The sequence below is a fragment of the Arvicola amphibius genome, chromosome 4 (genome assembly GCF_903992535.2).
Source record: "Arvicola amphibius chromosome 4, mArvAmp1.2, whole genome shotgun sequence".
In the NCBI taxonomy this organism is placed as follows: Eukaryota; Metazoa; Chordata; class Mammalia; order Rodentia; family Cricetidae; genus Arvicola; species Arvicola amphibius.
In genome coordinates, this window is record NC_052050.1 from 52,486,525 (window position 1) to 52,505,273 (window position 18,749).

The following is an 18,749-nucleotide window of genomic DNA, read 5'->3' on the forward strand; positions in this document are numbered from 1 at the left end:
TTTCAGATTTCCCCAGTTTTTTCTATAGTTCTGTGTTTTCTTCTTTTAAGTTATTATTATTATTAACTTCTTGAGTGTGTGTGTATGTGTGTGTGTGTGTGTCTGTGTGTGTGCAAGCACATGGGCTCATGCATGCTACCATGTGCATGTGGAGGTTAGTGCCACAGTGAATTCTCTCCTTCCACCCATGGGTCCCAGGGATTGAACCCATTGGGCTGCTCCCACTTGCCAATCTCAGTCTGTCTTCAGGGTCCTCACACACTGCTGCCTGGAGCAGCTATCCTCCAGTGTCCCCCCACAGCTGGCTCCTTCTCAACATTTGGGTCTCATTTTAAAAGATTTTTTTTTAAAAAAACTATGTGTATGCACGTGCGCCTGCATGAATTTATGTGTGTCATATATGTGTAGGTGGCTGGGGAGGTCAGAAGAGGATGTCAGATTTCAGGGGCTGGAGTTACAGGCAGTTGTAAGCCACTAGGTGCTGGGAACCAAACAGGTTCTCTGCAAGAACAGCAAGTGTTCGTAATTTCCAAGTCATCTCTCTATCCCTTGGGACTCATTTTGGGCAAGTGATATCCTGATATCTCATGCAAGACAACGCTTGCACAGACTTTGATTTCAGTCCCAGCATCAGTATTCCTGCATCCGCTCTCCTCCTCCTCCTCCTCCTCCTCCTCCTCCTCCTCCTCCTCCTCCTCCTCCTCCTCCTCCTCCTCCTCCTCCTCCTCTTCCTCCTCCTCCTCCTCCACTAATGGCTAGGATGTGAGCTCAGCACTACCTTAGCAGCAGTGATGCCCGGTGGACAATGGGTATGTGTTACACTGTGTGATGAGTGGGTGAAGGTGGGAGATACTGCTACAGGGCACAAGTCGGTGAATGAGAGAACCAGGGAAGAACTAAGATCTCAGGTTCACTTACGGTTGCCTTCCTTGCCTTTGTCACCCCTCCCTGACCCCTGCAAACCTCACAGAGCCGCTTTGGCCCTAAGTAAAATGAATGTGCCGGTAAGGTAAGCTTATAATGAACGTAAGATCATTTCAAAGGAAAAGAAATCTAGGCCGATTTTCAACAGAAAAAAAAAAAAAAAACCTCGGCTGGGTGTGGTGGCTTTCATCTTTAATCCCAACACTTAGGAGGCTGAGGCAGGTGGGTCTCTATGAGTTCCTGGTCTAGCAAGCACCAGAACAGCCACGTAGTGAAACAAAAAACAAAACTAAGTAGAGCAACACAACAATAACAAAACAATTTAATGTTTAATGTTAAACAGAGAGGCATTAACCATCCCTGACAAAAGCCTCCTCATTTGTGTGTTTATTCTACCAGAAGCTGGCACATCATCATTTATCCAGTGTTTGCACCTGTTTGTATGGGTACCAGAGCTACTCTGTGCTGTCCCCTTGGTCCTCCTACCCAGAAACTCTGATCTACTTCCTGGCCTCTGTGGCATCTGAGGTCAGTCCTCAAGGAAGCTGCTCGCACGGAACAAGAAGTGGAAACAAACAGAATTCAGTTTATTCTCAACAGGCATCAACATCTTGTTTATCGCCGTAGGAACTAAAGCTTACCCTGTTACACTAACAGGTGCCTCCCATTGGTTTCTCAGGAGTCTTGATGGCAGCTGATTGGTCTATGCATGTGCCGTGAAGAGCATGGAAACTGTTGCAGGAGAGGCCACTTCCACCCTCTCCCAAATGACTCCTGCATGCTCTACCTGCCAGCGTGTGACTCCTCTGCCCAGAAGTGAGAACTGAGCCTTGCCAAAGGGAGCAAATGGGTGCTTGTCCAGCCCAGGACACCAATGGTCTTTCTGTGATTTAGCCAGGGGGAAGGTGAGGTTTTGTACTTCACCCTTCCAAAGACAGGCTTACTATAATTATCCACTCAGGAGAATGCCCTTTCTTACTTAAACAAGTGCCTCCTGTGCTGGCTACAGCCCTGTACCAGTCATTGTTGCCTTCCACCCAAGGGCCAGCCTTCAGAAGCCTGGGAAATCAGATGAAAGTATGGTCATCTCAAATATAAACTAGGGACCCAAATCAGAGATAACTGTCTATGAAAAGGGCATGACATTTCCCCCTGTGGGCTTAGAACATCCTCTCAGCTGACTCAAAGGCCCCTCTGGATCTCTTCTCAGTTCCTGAACATCTATGGGTATGGCAATGTCCAAGAATCAGAGATAGATAGATGAAATACAGCCTTGTTGCTAGGGACTACTGGTCTACCTTGTACAATTTTTTTTTCTTTCCTTCTTATTACTATGAGATGTGTGTGTGTGTGTGTGTGTGTGTGTGTGTGTGTGTGTGTGTGTGTATAACAGTGCATGTGGAGGTCAGGAGATAGCCTTGTGGAGTCAGCTCTCTCCTTCCACCTTTCCCTGGGTTCCAGGAATCAAACTTGGGCAGTCAGGCTTGAGTGGCAAGTGTGCCTTACCCACTGAGCCATCTTGCAGGACCAGTCTATAACTTTTTAATGACCACAGCTTGTCTCTATTTGCCCAAGACTCTTCAAACAGGCTCACATACTCCTGGTCCACCATTTAACTACTACTAATAATTTACAGACCTGATAACCACAGCGTATTTGTGTTGGTCTAACTTTTATCAATCTGATTAGGCTAAGCGATGCCCAGTTAGCCGATTAGACATTGTTTCTAGGTATGTCTGTGAGGGTGGGTATTAGTCAGCCTTCCGTTACTTTAAGTAGAAAGTGCCTGAGGAAATTAACTGATGAATAGAGAAGGCTCATTTTTTTTTAATGATTTGGAAAGTTTGAGGTCACGACCACTAACTACCCCACTGCTTTGGATGAGGCAGCACATTATGGTTGAAGCAAAACACCAATTTCCCAATCCAGAGAGTAAGAGATACAGAGGAAGTGTGGGGTGCGTTGGTGCACACCTGCAATCCCAGGGCTCAGGAGGCCAAGGCAGGAGGACCACAAATTTGAAGTTAGCTTGAGCAACTGGAAAGACCTGGGAGAGGCAGGAGAGAGGAAAGAGCCAGGATGTCAAAATTCCCTTCACAGAATGCCTCTAATGAACTAAATCTCTCTCACCCATAGGCCCCCACCTCTTATAGATTCTACTGTCTCCCAATAGCACACGCTAAGATCCAAGCTTTAAACATATGAGCCTCTAGTAGACATTCAAGATCTACACCACAGCAGGGTATTTCTCAATTAGCGCTTAACTCAATGGACTCAGTAAAGAAGGTCCACCCTCACTCATGTGGTTGGGCAGCATCTAGTTCCTTGATTGCCTAAACAGAACCAAGTGGCAGAGGCAGGAAGTTCAACTTCTCTGCCCTTGACATCAGTACTCCTGGTTTTCAAACCTGATTCCAATAAAAACTCATACCACCAGCTTCCTTGCTCCCCAGCTCTTTGGACTCAGGCTACAACCACAGCATGAGTTTTCTTGGGTGTTTAGCTTGCTGAGGGCACACCGTGGGACTCCTTGGCTTCCACAGCCACATGAGCCAATCAAAAGGCTAGTCTCTACACATCTGTTCACATCCTATTGGCTGTTTTTCTGCAGCACCCTGATGTCAATGGCGCTTAATCAGTTACCCACTCATAGAGTCGCACGCTGATAGTGGAGAATCTGAACACAATGCTTTTCCTAGTTGATGGTTAAACTTCACTTTTTAGATTAAAATCCCTGCATGTGTTCAAAATCAGAAGGCATAAGTGACTCTAAAGCAAAAGCAAGCATCTTTGTCAATTATCCTCTGGTCCATCCATTCTCTTGCCCAGAAACATCCCACAGCTTTGGAAAAGCTGCATCTGTGGCCAGCATTGAAAACTCAGATTTAATATGCACATCGATATTTGAGCATTGTCTGTATTGCACTAGATTCCGGGTATATGGAAACAAACTAAAACTTATAGTGGGGGTAGAGGGCCTGAACAACAAACTAAACAATTACGTTATGTGCTATGAGACAAACGCAGTAGAAGTAGAGTTGAAAAGGAGGAACGAGAGGTCCCGGAGCTTAGGAGGGGGGGATGAGAGGTCCCGGAGCCAAGGAGAAGGGAAGTGGTTTTAAGGACTGATATTATGCTGAAATGTTTTTTATTTTTATTTTTCATCATAAATGGACAGATTGCAATAGTGTGCACTTACCACTCACAAAGTGATGTTAGACAGTTTGAAATATGGGGTGCTGAGATCAAGTGAACTGACCCCCCCATCCTGTCCTTAACATTTTCTGTGCTAAAAATACTTGTGTTTTCTCTCTTAATTATTTCTTCTTTCTTGCTCTTAGCGATCCTTTCTACTTTCTTCCTTTCTTTCTCTTTTTAAAGATCTATTTATTTATTATGCTTTTTAATTAACTTATTTATTTTGTGTGATTTGGTGTTTGGTTATGTGTGTTTGTATGAGGGTGTCAGATCCCCTGGAATGGGAGTTAAAGACAATTGTGAGCTGCCATGTGGGTGCTGGGAATTGAACTCAGGACCTCAGGAAGAGCGGTCAGTGCTCTTAACCTCTGAGCCATCTCTCAGCCCCTTTTCTTTCCCTTCCTTCCCTCCTTCTTTCCTTCCTTCCTTCCTTCCTTCCTTCCTTCCTTCCTTCCTTCCTTCCTTCCTTTCTTCCTTTCTGTCTTGTTTTTTGAGACATGGTTTCTCTGGGTAGTCCTGGCTGTCCTGGAACTCACTCTGTAGACCAGGCTGGCCTCAAACTCACAGAGATCCACCTGCTTCTGCCTTCCTAGTGCTGAGATCAAAGGCATCTGCCCCCATTACCCAGCCTTAATGATTTTCAAATACAAATGGTCTTCAGCCTATGATGAGACTGTATCCTGATAGACCTGTCGTAAGCTAAAACATGTACTTGCCTTAACTTACCCAGATTACATCTCAGCCTCTTCTGTCTTAGACATGCTTGGACTTATTTATGCCAGCTTATATACAGCAGAGCAAAACCATCTAATGTGAAGCCAAGTTCATAATGAAGTGCTAAGTAGCTCACGGGATATATTCAGTACAGAAAGCAGGTGGCTGTGCGGGTGTGCTTCCATGCCCCTGTAAAGTCAAAACTCATGAGCCAGGGACAATCTGTACATAAGACACTACTGTTAACCACTATCATCATGCTGCGGGAATATCTCCAGTAACGACTTGCTCCTAAACTGAAGCTTCCTGCTCTTCAATCAACATCTCTTCATTCCCTACCTCTCAAGGGTATGTGCTGCTCTTATTAAAAGGGTAATTAGGAATCTCCTGAGGGGGAGTCACATCTGGATAGAAACCTGAAGGAGTCAGGGGACAGCCATCTGCAGCAGAGATATCTTAAGCAAAGAGAACAACAGAGGCCAAATCCTGAGGGAGGAGGGTGCCTAAGGTCTAAGAGGGAGTGCAGCCATGGAGCAGTAAGCATGGGGACAGTGGGAGATTGAGAGTCACTTCTCTGTGGGTTTGCGCTTATGTGTAGTTTGGGAGCTTTTGCGAGAGTGTCTCAAAATGTACAGGAAACACAGCTGGCCTGGGGGATGATGTCTGTCATCCCAGCAATATTTTACTAAGCAACGGAATGTCTCCTTTCAGGGTAAAGGCTACCTAGTTTACTTATGGTCACCCAGGGTCCAGGTTTTCCAAGCCCAGGGTTGCCCTGTTGTGGTTCAGTGACCCTTTGGGTCAGCTCCCCGTGGACTACATGGACTTGGACAGCAAGCAGAACTGATGAGCAAGATACCCACTGCTCACTTTCAGGAAACCATGAGGAATAAAATCCTTTGTCTTGGCTTGTGGAGACTTATGCCTTGTGTGGTGCCTCCAAGCGACAACTGTAAGAAGGACTAAAGGACCCCTCACCATTCTTGGACCAATGAGATGACTCCGTGGGCAAGGGGGCTTGCAGCCAAGTCCGACAACCTGAGTTTGATCCTTGGGACCCACAGGAAGGGAGAAGCAGCTCCTACAAGCTGTCCTCTGGCCTCCAGGTGCTTGCTACACACACACACACACACACACACACACACACACACACAATTAAAGCAAAAAGATCCCTTACCATTCTTGACGAAGGGATAAGATCGGGAACAAAAAGGGAGGTGACAGAAGGAGGGACTGGGGCCCTGGGGAGCTCTCCCTTAAGTCAAGAATATTAGCAAGGGACAGCCCTTGGGGCAGGTGTGTTCTCAGCAAGCCACAGCCTTAAAGGTGAAACAGGTGGGAAAAGTGAATGGGAGCCCTGGGCCCTATAGCTGCCAAGTGAGCCTATCAGCAGCCCAGCTGTAGGAAGCTCAGAGCATCTGGGCTGGCAGCTCTGAAGGAGCCAGGCCTCGCAACCCTGTCCATTGCTAGACTCCAGCTGCAATCCTGTCTCCTAGGGCAGGCTGTCTAGTTGCCCAGAGATAAAAACATTTTATTCATGTACGGTCTGGTATAGCCCCACCTGCAAAGCCCAAGGGAGCGGAGACAGGGAACTTGCAGGTAGCTTTGCTGTTTTCCTATGACCTGCAATCTCTCGCTTCCGCCCAGAGAGACAGAGACAGACAGAGATAGAAAGAGCCCACGGAGCCTGTGTCACCTAATTCCAACACCTCTCTCTCACCTTTCCATTGAGCCTCTCCAGCCGCCCTTCCCACCAGAGTGTCCTCCCCAACTTCAGGGGCGGCACACATTTAACAGGAAACAGAACTTGCTCTTTCTTTTAACTAAGCAACAGCATGTGCTCACTGGGCACATCCAAACTGCAGCCTGTGATTAGTGGGCAAGCAGAAGTGGGAGGCAGAGGGCTGAGTTTCTGAGACCCCCTCAGCCCACAGCCCCACAGGGCCAATCAGGATTTTAACTATTCCTAAGGACCTCGCCTCTCTGGATGGCTCTGTGAAGGCCCATAGGCCGACTTCCTTGGGGTGTCTCTCCCAGGCTGGAAGGAAACACCTGGATGGGACAGAGCAGTGAGGGCTGTGACATTGTTCTTGGGGAGTCCGAAGAACCACAGGAACTGAAGCCTGACCTTTGTGTACCTTTCACAGGTGACCAGTTGTCTTGGAAACAGCAGGAGGCTGTTGTAGCAGGCCTCTGAGGGGTGCTGAGGCCCTGCATCCCAACCCTCACCCCCCAGGGTCTAACCTGTTCTACCACTGGGGCTACTGGTCTGAAAGACTTACACCTCTGCGCCTCCATTTTACGTTATTTACCTACTTACATGGCCTGGGGTGGAACCCTGGGCTTTGTGCCTGCTTGGCACTGTGCTCTGCCACTGAGCTGTACTCTCAGCTCGCCTCATCTTTAAAGGAGACACCATTGCAGCACCTGTCACATAGGACAGGGAGGAGGACTATGCCAGGTAACAGATGACACCTGCCTGGAGCTAAATCAGTGAGAACAGGCCCATACCGGGCTCCTCCACAACTCTGGGCACCTTTTGCCATACAAAGTCCCCAGCTCTCTGCTCTCTCATCCTAAGTCATGCGCCCACTGCCCTGCTTGTTTGCACACTGGGCTCCTTCCCCTGGGGGGTGCCCCTGGGCCCCACCTTTACACACAAGCCCTCCCTACCTCTGAAGCCTCACCCTGATCTCACCTCACCCTCCCCATAGCTGACCCATATCCCCGAGTCTTGTTTCACGACGGAACTAGTGTGTCTTACTATCTGTGCCAGACACCCAAGGCAGGAGGCCAACATCTCAGGGGCAGAGGATTCCCCCCGCCCGCCCTCCGTGTGTGTGTGTGTGTGTGTGTGTGTGTGTGTGTGTGTGTGTAGCATCAGCCAGCCTGGCATTACAGTACCTTAATGCCCAGCAGCAAGATGGACAGATGATCTTCCGGAAGCAGCATAGATAGAGATTCAGGAATCTCTAGGGAATCTCCCTGTACACTTACCCATTCTGCAACCTGCGGCTTCCCTGTGACCTCCGTCTATTCCTAACCTAAGAGGGGTAGTGAAGCTCTTACCCAGCCACCCTCAAGTTGCTGAGAGAACTGCGACCACACAGCATTGACAGTAGCCTCATTATTGCTAGCAGGTACAGAGTTCAACGGACAAAACAAGGGAGGTCTCCTCATAGGACCTTGGGGGTCCTCTCTGCATCTGAAAACAGGTTGAACAGAAATAGCTGGCAGAAATCTTAGTAGTTACCACATCGGCATAAGCCTTCGAAGACTCGGGTTCCTGAGGTTTCTCTTTCCGGCATTCTCCTCCCTGGCTAGCATCTAGGTTCTGTCTCTTCCAACGCCCTCCCCAAGACTCCACCCCAGTCGTCACCTACCTCTGCTGGGTTGCAGTTGTTCACTGTCCCGGATCCTCCAGCCAATGGGCTCTGAGGTCCTGTCTAGGACCAACAGTCCCAAAAGACCAGCTATCCCCGCGGAGCCAAGGAGAGACTGTAGATGTATCTGATTGTGGGCTCCAGATCTCCAGAGAAAGCTCTGCCTTACACAGCCAGTCCTGCCCCTCCTCTTCCTTCCCCTTCCCCTTCCTCAGGGCCCTCAAAGCCCCTCCCAGGCATATCCTGCTGGGCTGTCTTTTTTTTTAAGAAGTGGGTGTGGTGACCCACTGTCCCAGGGGGTTCCTCATTTTGACTTACTACTCCAGAGGGTCCACTCTCCTACGTAGGAGGTTTCGATGCAGTAGCCTAAGTTTCCCAGAGGTCCAGGGATCCCAGCTGTGTCTCTACCCACACTGGGCACCTGGGCCACATACCCTTCAAGCTCCTCCCAGGCAACAAGTACAAACCGAACAATTTCACTCCAAACCTGCATATCTGTCTCTCAGCTCAGAACAGAAACCCCAAGTCATCACAGCACCTGCCCCCCATATTTGCATCTGAACCTCACCAAGTCCCATCAACACTACTTTCCTCATCCCAAAAGCTTTGTCCTGAGCCATGGCAAAACTGTTCTTGATCTGTTTCCCTTAATCTCACCGGCTCCTCCATTGGTAAACGGCTCTGGCTCTGGAGAGAGGCAGATTGCCAGGGCTGTAATTTAAGCACCTAGATCCAGCCATGCCTGAAACCCCATTGCCTAATTTAGTCCTACGCTGCTCAGCTATGCGATCCAGTGAGGTCCCTGCTTTAGCCTGTCTGAGATAGGCCTCTGTCACTTGCAGCCTTGGGGCCATAAGGTTACAGGGTTTTATTTGTTTGTTTCCTTGTGGAGCCTTCACTAGGTTCTGTTCACACCCTCATTTTTGTAGAGGAAACCCTAAGAAAAATGCAGTTTCAGGGATGTGTATCATTTTTCCCCTCTGGCTCTGCCCCGTCTCGTTGCTTTCTATCCTGACTCTTCCAAGTGACCAAGATTAATCCTATCAGAGTCTCCTCATTGGTGTTCTGAGGCCGTACACATCCCGTGAGTTCTGGGGTAGTGGCAGTCGGGTTAGTTCTTCCACTCACATGAGTATAACACTTGGCTCATCCAATAGAACAAATGGAAAATGAATGCACTATGACTGGGAGCATGAATGGACGGAATGAATAAGCCCAGTGTGCGATAGAGGCTCCAGCCAGCAGCGGCTGCGTGGACCAGTGTGGCCACTCACCTTATCAGCCTCAGCCTAACTGAATCGGAAATCACAAGCCGGGCCTTGGCTCCTGTGGCTGCACTGCTCTTACCAGCTGCATTTCTGCAGCTGGTGTGGGTGTGGTAGCCGTGCAAGGGACAGCTGGGTGGCTGCAGACAGCCCCAGCGCTATCCCTTACACAGAGGACTGGAAGCATTTTCCGCTTTGAAGATGTGCACCTGTTAGACAGTCAGAAAAAAGGACAAAGTGGAAAAGGAGGCAGAGATGAGAAAGATCTTCCCCCACCCCTGCCCCTGTGCACAGCCCGGCCTCTCTACAGGCCGGCAACACAGAGTTTGACCCAACCATGGGACTTCTTACTTCCCCTTAGGGTTTGTTTTATCTGAGTTGTCTAAGCCACGCTGTTCCGGGATCTCTCATCTGCACCCATTTCCCGTGCCAATGGGAACAGTGATTCCCCCGATTCCCCTGCCACAGCATGGAGGGTCCAGGGCAGTTCACGACAGCACAGGCACCTTCAGGGGACTGTGCAAGTGCTCTCTCTCTCTCTCTCTCTCTCTCTCTCTCTCTCTCTCTCTCTCTCTCACACACACACACACACACACACTCCTTCCTAACATGCCTCTGGCTGTGGGACCCCTTCTCTTTGGGGTTCTACTTCTTCATCTATACCCTGAGGTTTTGGAGAATGTGTTCAAAACGGTTCTTCAACATCTCAGCTCTCCAGAGGATCCTGGGTCCAGCTCATTTTGCCCAGAAAAGACCTCTGATCCCAGGCCACATAGGCCCTTTCCTTCAGAGGTGTGGGTGGGTGTGGGGTAGGGCTGCCCAGAGCCACCCCAACCCTGTCCCCCTATCTTTCCAAAGACTTCAGGGGACTAGGTCAAGCCAGCTCAGCCTGAAGTTACCAGGTTTCCTTCCTGGCTGCCCTTTAGCTTGGGCAGCACAGACATGCCTGGGGGCAGGAAAAACCTACTCTACCAAAGCTTCCCCTCCTCGGACCCTCCCCTAGTCTGCCCCTGCCACTGCTGATGATGTAGAGAATGTCACTTCCATCATGAGACCAGAGCTCTCTTGAATCCTATCACAATGAAGCTGGCCTCAGATACATACATGAAGCTCGCTTTTTTGGGCCTCAGTTTACCCACCACTCTTGTGAGATACTGAGAGGGACACATGGCTTTGTGGTTAAGTACCACGAAGACAGAGGCTATCATCTCTTTACTGTCTGTGGGACCCTACTCAACTTCTCTGGTCTCAACTTCTCTACCTGTAGAACTGGTATAACAGTACCAACCTCCCAGGATCAGAGGAGGCACACATGAATTCTCATGAGCATGGGGGTCCAGAGCACTTGGCCCGTGCAGAGGTAAGTACCAGATAAGAGTTGTTGAGGTGGATTAACCTAGCTGACATTCACTGGGAGGCCCTGCTCAAGTGGCCGCGACTAAGAGGCTGAGCCTTCCACCCTACCTCCCTAGATCTCTCAGGGGGGCACATGGGGTAGCTGTGGCCACAGCTGCCTTTCCAGGGAGCGCTCAGAGCCTCAGATGTGCCTGCAAGCAGAATACAAAGGAAGAAACTCTACCAATAGGTAGAGCCACCTGCTTACTGTGCCTCCGGTGGGGGCAGAGGACACTTTGTCCCCCGAGCAGCTTTTTCTTGGACTTTATTGAAAGGGTTAGATAGAGATTCAGATTTGTGGGTAAAGGAGGAATAGACCCTCCCCATCTCCCCATCACACACAAGGAAACAGGAAGTCCCTGGAGAGGTAATGGACTACTTGGTTTCTGTGTGTCGTGCCTCCCCGTCCCCCAACTAAGACTCAGCCATTGTGCCTTAGGTGCCTCCTTTTCAGGAAGGCTTCGAGGCCCTCGAACTTAGCAGAGCTGACTACAGCTCTGGCTTTCAGCTCACAGCACCCCTGGGGACAGACAGATTTCCTGAACTACAGACTCAGTAGCACAATCCCCTTTTACATACTTCCTCTCAGACACCCCACAACACCCCTGAGAATAGACCTGCCTTGCCTTTAGGCGTAAGGAGTAGTTTGCAGATGTGTAAGGTGACTAGGGCTGCCCACAGAGGATAGCGTGTTTTATCACACAGGTCCAAAGTGCCTGAGAGACGCACAGTGCAGACCTGGACTCGCCCCACTGCTTGCAATAACGCCACACACAGCTTAGACCAGATGATCCCTAAGTGTCTGTGGCTGCGTGGAAAGAACGCATGCTCCCACTTTTAGCCCGCTGAGCTCTCGACATGCACGGCAGCTGACTGATGCCATTGCAATCTCCTTAGAGACAAAGCGATTATTCTGGGATGCTGGAGCTGGCAGCCTCCACTTTCCAACACTCCTCTTTCCCTCCTGTGACCCAAGTGACCCAGTCCTCAGGTGTGCAGGGCATTATCGACCTCTCTTCCCTTGCTCTCCCTAGTACGATGGATCCAGGTCCTCTCTCTCTCATTAGAGACAAGAACCTCAGGCCTATCCCGGTCCAGGGACATCAGGATATACAAGTTAGGTTTCTCAAGTGAGTGATACAGAGTACTCCATCTGTAGAGATGTAGGGGGTTCTTCCTTCTGTGGGTGAGCATGTGTGATGAGGCTGAAATGGAGGAGTGTCAATGAAAATTTAGCACAAACACGTGTTCTATAGAGTGGAAGATTACAAATAAGCAAAATAATCCCCCAAAGCCTTACTTCTGCTACATGTGAAATACTTTTAAATTTTATTTTTATTGTTTGTGTGTGTGTGTGTTTGTGTGTGTGTGTAGTGTGTGTGTGAGTGAATGCCACGTATGGGAATGCCTCTGGAGGCCAGCAAAGGGCATCAGATATCTTGGAACTGCAGTACAGGCGGTTGTGAGCAACCCCATGCAGGCGCTGAGCATTTGGGTCCTCTGGAAGAGCAGCGAGCATTGCTGAACCATCCCTCCAGCCCCGAAATGATAAATGCAAACTCTAAACAGTTCAGTGACATGCTCCACACTTGTAGGTCATTAAATATACAATAAATCAATTTTATTTGATAATAATATTAAATCCCATTCGTTGATTCAAGCCATGTTGATCATATGGTAGAACAACACGCTCACACAGCAAGTTAAAGTACACTGAAATACATGGCTGGCCAATTCCAGAACCCGGCAGGTACGCGGATGGCTAGGATGGAGGGCTGATAGCACAGTGGCTCTGTCCACAGTCTCTCAAGTCATGAGCACGCAGGAGTTTCACGGGCTCCTATAAGATCTCTGGAGCAGAACAGTTCTGGAGGGCCGGAAGAAGGACTTCTTTATCTTGTTTATCTCCCAAGGTTCCTTATCTTCCTGTGCTATCTCAGGTCCTGGTCCAGCCTGCCACCTTATCACCCCAGCCACATTCTGTCAACTTTTTGAGCCCCTCCAGTCCGGCAGGCTTACATTTCAGGTTCTTGGCCTATTGCATGCCAGTCTTTCCCGGTGCATGAGTGCCCTGTCTCTCCCCTTTGGTATTCACCTCTCTGCCCCTCTGAGATCTTGTCCGGGGAACTGAATATGGAAGCCGTTGCACATAGTGCACCAATCCTCCAGCTGAGAGGAAGTGAGGGCACTGGGACCAGTCTGCTAGGGAAGTGGGGGAGGATTCGTACCCAGGTGGCCTTTCCTGACTGCTGCTCTGCCTCGTCCATAGGTGGGGAAAGGTCAAACAGGGATTATGGTGAAGCCATGAAGGTCCTCGAGGGCAAAGGTGGGGCATCAGCGGCAGAGGGCAAGGCACCAGTCTTTCCCGGGCAGTTGCTAGGAGCCAGGCTTCGGGTAAGGTTCTTCAAGGGCCCTCCCTTTGAGGATTTACTTCCCTTTTACTTTAGTACTGAGGAAATGGAGGCTCAAAGAAAATGTATTAACTTCCTCTGGTCGTTTAGCTAGAAAGGAACCAAGCTTGTCCTGAGACTCAGAAAGGGGCTCAGAAGAGAAACCGTACCAGGTCCTAGCAATGGACCGAATATTAGTGCTGTTTTTCAAGGGATCCAGGGAACTCGAGAGAGAAAGCGTGTGAGTGCATGTGTGATGCGTGTGATGGTGGTGGTAGGATAGAGATCGTGTCAGAGGTCACGAAGAAAGGTCACACGCGTCTTCCTCCTCTCCTCGCCTTTGAGAGACTGGCCTCTAGACAGAGTCCCCAAGTCTTTGACAAACCAAAGATGGACCCAGTCAAGGGCTTGGAAAGGGTGCCTACACCGCTCCAAGACTCAGACTTTCTTCAGGGCCACTTGGCTATGCGTCTTCCAGTGCTCAGAGGAATCTCTAAGGCTAGGCAGCCAGGTCTCTCTCTCTAATGCCTGTTTCCTTATCAGATCTCCGAGGCTCCAGATGCCACCGGCCTCATGTCCCTGGCCCATGGCAGGGCTTAGAGCGGAATCCTGATGCAAGCCAGGACAATTGGGCTCTCCACAGAGAGCAGCTGCCCTGGCGAGTGGAGGAGGAGAAACTGCGCTTTCCTGTGCAGCCTGGTCCTGAATTGCACTAGGGCAGAGCACCACTGAAAGTCATGATGGGGAGGCAGAGAAGGGAGCACAGGTCAGGACCAGCCTGTGCTGGCTGGCTGAAGGACCGCTGGGGAGGCTGGCTGTTCTTCTCTGGCTTGTAGCAGGGTGACACTTCACACCTGTAGGGCAGGGTAGCGTAAGAACAGGGCTCCGCAGGCTTTGGGTGGCAGAGAAGGAACACCCTTCCCTGGGACCACCTTTCTCACCTGACCACGCTCTGTAGGATCTTCCTCTCGTCCTGGTCTAGACACACGGCAAAGGGACAGCTGCTGGAGCCAATGATCTGCACCTTGTCCACTTTGATGTGCGATGTACTGATCTGGAAGGGGAGCCCTAGTAAGGCCTCAGAGCCCTGGCTGCACCATTTTACCAGCGCTGGGGACTTCCTTCCCCTAGAAGCGCCCATAGGAACTGAGTGTGTGTGTGTGTGTGTGTGTGTGTGTGTGTGTGTGTTTGTGTGTGTGTGTGTTTGGGATAGGACTGGCTGGCAGCTCTTGTGCGCTGACCATCAGGTCAGATTATCTACTCTGCAGTCTCTGCCTCTGAGGCCGGGGGAATCAATGCACTGCCCCCTCCAACCTGGAGACCCCAGGGTTCCATGACAGGGTGCCCACACTGGATCAGACTTGGTGACCCTAAATGGCCATCACACAACCACACAACCTTTTCATATACATGCACCCTCCACATTGTAGACCTGCGTGTACCCCCAGCCACACCCCACATGTGCCTCTCATTTCCCAGCAATCCCTTATCTGTCTCTCATACAAGATTTGGTCGCCTTCACATGAAAGTCCTCACTCCTGCCAGGGGTGTAATGGTGGTGGTAGGGGCTGTGAAAGAAGCCCTTAGCCCTTACCTGGTTAAAGCCCTTACCTGGTTAAAGCCCTTTTTGGACTTAGGGGTCTGCCTTTTCAGCACTTCTGTCAGGGTTAGCGTCAGCGCCTCCATGCTGGAGTCTGAAGGTCAAGGGTGATTCAGACCAGGCTCAGGACCTCCCCACCACCCCACCCTCAGCCATCCTCTCCAGCCCGCTCACCTAGCTCCTCTGCCTTCTGGCAGGCCTTGTTGAGGTTGACAGAGGTACAGACCTTTTCTAGGTTGCTCCAGCGGCTTCGCCCACTGATGGCTCCCTGGAAGGCAGCAGGGCCAGACTCTTCAGCCCAGAGCCCTGGAGCCTGATGCCTGAGAGGGTTTGAATGCTAAGGGGCCACCTCTCAGTACCAAGGGAAGTCTGGGGGTCACTGGAGGGCCTGAGAACACTAGAGGCAGCTCTGGACCTGAGCTCTGGTGAGGAAGGAGACCAGAGCAGGCCTCACTTACCTTGCTGTAAATAATCTGTAGTGTTAGAGGAACAGCCTCCCGGTCATCATAAATGCCCAGCCGTTTGCTGCCCGGACCTGTGCCACGCAGACATACTCTTCATTCCTTCTCTCTTCCAGTGTCCCCACTTCCCCAGGTACCCCCTTCCTCCGGCCTGGACTCTTCAGGGTCCCAACTCTCCAGGGCCAGGATTCCTTCCGTACTCTACTCCTCCCTCCCTTCAGTCTTTTCCCTGCTCTCCCCTACCAGGACCTCACCTCCTAACTACCTCTCTAAGGGGTCCCCCGGTGCCCACCTGAAGCCTTGATAGCACGCGTGGCCGCAGAGTGACCCAGCTCCAGAGACTGAATAAAGATCTCTGTAGACTTCTCGCCCGTGACGAAAGTCAGCTGGAAGGAGCAGGACGGAGCACGTACATCAGTGTGGACTCCTCCCAGCACAGGGGTTTCTAGGGGTGAGGGTGGAGGGCGCGGGCTCCCAGGAAGTCTGGGAGAAACAGGACGCACGCCTCACCTCGGTCTGATAGACCTGTAGCAACACTGGGCGGGCCGCAAAGCGACAGTAGTAGAGTAACATGTCCGCCAGGATGGGCAGCTGGGTGGATGAGCCTTCCAGGGGCCGAGATTCCGCCTTCAGGGACTGCTGTGGTAGATGGGGCAGCCCAGTCAGGTGGGAGACGCAGTAGAGTGAAGGAAGCCATCAGAGGAAGGGAGGTAAGGACACACACAGGCAGAGAGAACAATTTGGAGGCAGATGGAGCAAGAGGGAGAGAGAAAAGAAGAGGGAATCTGGAGGGAGAATTGGGTCAGGAGCCCAGTGTAGCCTTGGGGCCCCACCTTGCCTGGCACACATGCATCTCGGGAGACAAGCCAATAGATAAGAAAGAGAGCTGGCACCTGAATTCCTTTGTGCCCTTCTGAGGATCTGTCCCCCCCTTTACCACAGTGGCCCCATCTCTTGTCCCGAGCGCCCCGTTCAGTCCGCATTCCGCTTCTTACATAGCCTTCCTCTCCCTTCCCAACCCAGCCCTCGCCCTCCATGGACTTCCCCAAACCCAGAATCTTCAAAGTGTGGCTGAGTGACAGCAGCCAGCGGGCTCCGAACCCTACCACCAAGTCTCCTCACCTGGCAAAGGACTTCAGGAGGCAAGTACATGAGGCCCAGCACATTGCGTTCATACCAGGGGTCAAGCACACCGAGGTAGTGAGAAATGTCATTGGTACTGTCCTCCCACGGGGCCATGCCAAACTCCTAGGGTAAGGGACAAGAGTTAGCCCCAGCCCATCATAGCTATGAGGTACAAGATTACATCTGTAACCCCGAGCTGAGTGTCTCTGTCTCTAGAGAATTACAATGACATTCCATCTTTGTCATACAGCAGAATGTCACACCCAAGCGCAGGGCAGAGACCTAGAAACAAGGGTAAGGCAGGAGGAAGCTCTCGCAGACACAGGGGATCATTTCAGATGATTTTTCAACCAGGACCTAGAACCCACTCTTGTCTATTCCACTTTCCCACCCCATCTGGCCCAAAGTTGGGGGAACATACTGCAGGGCTGGGGTGCTTTAAGGGGTCTCCAGGTACTGGAGCTGTCTGGTTCAGAGAGGACGGGCAGGCACTGGAGCCGGCTCCATGGCTTCGCTTTACAGGCACATAGAAGAACTGAAGCTTGAAGAACCGTGTGAGGAGAGGGTGACTGTTCTCCAGCCTCCTAGTGAGGAGATAGTGAGAGGAGAACCCACAGTGACTCCAGGACTTAGGTGGGCTCCACAGTCCACCAGCGCCATAATCCCGCTGCATAAGGCAGAGCGATGGCACCCTGCTCCATCCTTACCTGAGCTTGCTGTATGCCCGAGCCACCTTTCCTGAAATTCGATCAGAGCCAAAGACCACAACCCGTAGTGTGGAAGCCTTGGGGTCCTCATCCCCGCTGAGGAAGGGGCGGCGGCGTTGGTGGTGTGAGGGCGGGGCCAGAAGCCAGCTGGGTAGTTGGGTACTGAGCTTGGGTTGGGGTAGGGAGCGGGAGCGCTGAGCCCTGGAGGGGAACTGGGCTGAACAGTCCAAGGGGCCGCTAAGGCTCCCTGCCCGCCGTAGGGGCAGGGACGGGTCCGAGCTGCTCTCCAGACTCCGAGAGTCCCTCCGCAGGACCAGCTGGCTGGTGCTCTTCAAGAGTTTATAGATCCTGTTGAACTTCTGCCCAGGCCTGCGGTGACCCTGGCGTTGCTGCCTACCGGGCTTCTTGGGCCACTCTGGGGAGCTTTCCTCACTGTCCTCCACGTAACCACTGTCCACGCCATCCGAGAGGCCTGAGACGAAGGTGGTCAGCACCTGGCGGGACAGCACTGGCCCTGGGGCCTGAGAGGAGCCAAGCAACAGAGTGGAGTCCTGAGACACCAGAGAGCTGGTAGAGAGTAGAGAGTCTCTCTCGGCAGAATGCCTGTCGACCTCCAAGTCCTCCTCTTCCTCCTCTTCGTCATCTCCCAGGATCCCTGGCTGCAGCAGCTCCTGTTCCTTGAGAAGGACTTCCTGTAGGATGTCTACAGGGAGACAAAAGCAGTGTTTGTGTTGGTGTCTTTGAACCCTTGCAGAGGGTAGAGTACCTCCACCCGCTAATGGCGAGAGTAGCGGGAGGTCTCAGAGGAATGCGCATCACAGGTGCAGAATCAGACACACACAGCGGGCGGTCTGGGCCCTGCGCCCTGGTTCTGCTTGCCCCTTACCGAAGCTGTCCTGGTTCCAGCTGTAGGTGTAGCACCTGGCAACAGGGATGGGGATGGTGTGGAGTTTTCCAGGCTTTGCAGTGTCTGTAAGGGCAGAGAAGACAGGAAGAGGGGACTGGGAAGAAGCCTTGCAGAATGGCCAGCCAAGTCCCCTGGCCTTACAGAAGAGGCCACTGTGGGAACAGTGCAGAGAGGAGGACGCAGAGCTGGATGGGCTGAGGCAGACTGAAAGCTGGCACCTGCCTCTCAGCTACAGGGCTGCCCTTTCTTAGCTATGTGGGCATGGGCAGTCACAGCCTCTGAGCTTCATTTTACTGTCAGTATAGGAAAAGCATAGAAACACTTTAAACGGTTTGCTTGCGTGGGTTTTGTTTGTTTTGGTTTTTGGTTTTTTATGAGACAAGATTTCTTTGTGTAGCCCTGGCTGTCCTGGAACTTGCTCTGTAGATCAGGTCAGCTTTGAATTTGGAGCTCCACCTACCTCTGCCTCCCGAGTGCTGGGATTAAAGGTGTCCCTCACCACCCACTTGTCTGGCTTGCACGTTTGCTTTGAGACAAGGTCTCGCTATATAATTGGCCTCAAACCCATGCATTTCCTACCTCAGTCTTCACAAGCACTGAGATTACAAGTGTGCACCACCATGCCAGGCTCCTTAAAAGGTTGGATGGGGAACATAATACCTGAAGCTGCCAAGCCATGC

The 18,749-nt window shown here is 51.3% G+C and overlaps 2 protein-coding genes across 3 annotated transcripts in view; both read right to left on the minus strand.

The window, feature by feature from the left end:
• The window catches only part of Pik3r6 (phosphoinositide-3-kinase regulatory subunit 6), a 49,011-nt gene extending 40,624 nt beyond the window's left edge, over window positions 1–8,387 (minus strand). For both annotated transcript variants that reach the window (XM_038326903.1, XM_038326902.1), the window contains exon 1: window positions 8,220–8,387. The gene's annotated coding sequence lies outside the window, so the exon portion shown is untranslated. The remainder of the gene's footprint in view (window positions 1–8,219) is intronic.
• Window positions 8,388–12,478: 4,091 nt separating this feature from the next.
• Pik3r5 (phosphoinositide-3-kinase regulatory subunit 5) overlaps window positions 12,479–18,749 on the minus strand; it is a 67,496-nt gene continuing 61,225 nt past the window's right edge. The window contains exons 9-19 of the mRNA XM_038326462.1: window positions 18,049–18,132; window positions 17,163–17,865; window positions 16,877–17,039; window positions 16,453–16,578; window positions 15,841–15,969; window positions 15,623–15,716; window positions 15,328–15,404; window positions 15,044–15,137; window positions 14,881–14,963; window positions 14,211–14,323; window positions 12,479–14,123 (exon numbers count right to left, since the gene is read on the minus strand). Of these exons, the coding sequence (XP_038182390.1) occupies window positions 13,982–14,123; window positions 14,211–14,323; window positions 14,881–14,963; window positions 15,044–15,137; window positions 15,328–15,404; window positions 15,623–15,716; window positions 15,841–15,969; window positions 16,453–16,578; window positions 16,877–17,039; window positions 17,163–17,865; window positions 18,049–18,132 (1,808 nt within the window). The 3' untranslated portion in view covers window positions 12,479–13,981. The remainder of the gene's footprint in view (window positions 14,124–14,210; window positions 14,324–14,880; window positions 14,964–15,043; window positions 15,138–15,327; window positions 15,405–15,622; window positions 15,717–15,840; window positions 15,970–16,452; window positions 16,579–16,876; window positions 17,040–17,162; window positions 17,866–18,048; window positions 18,133–18,749) is intronic.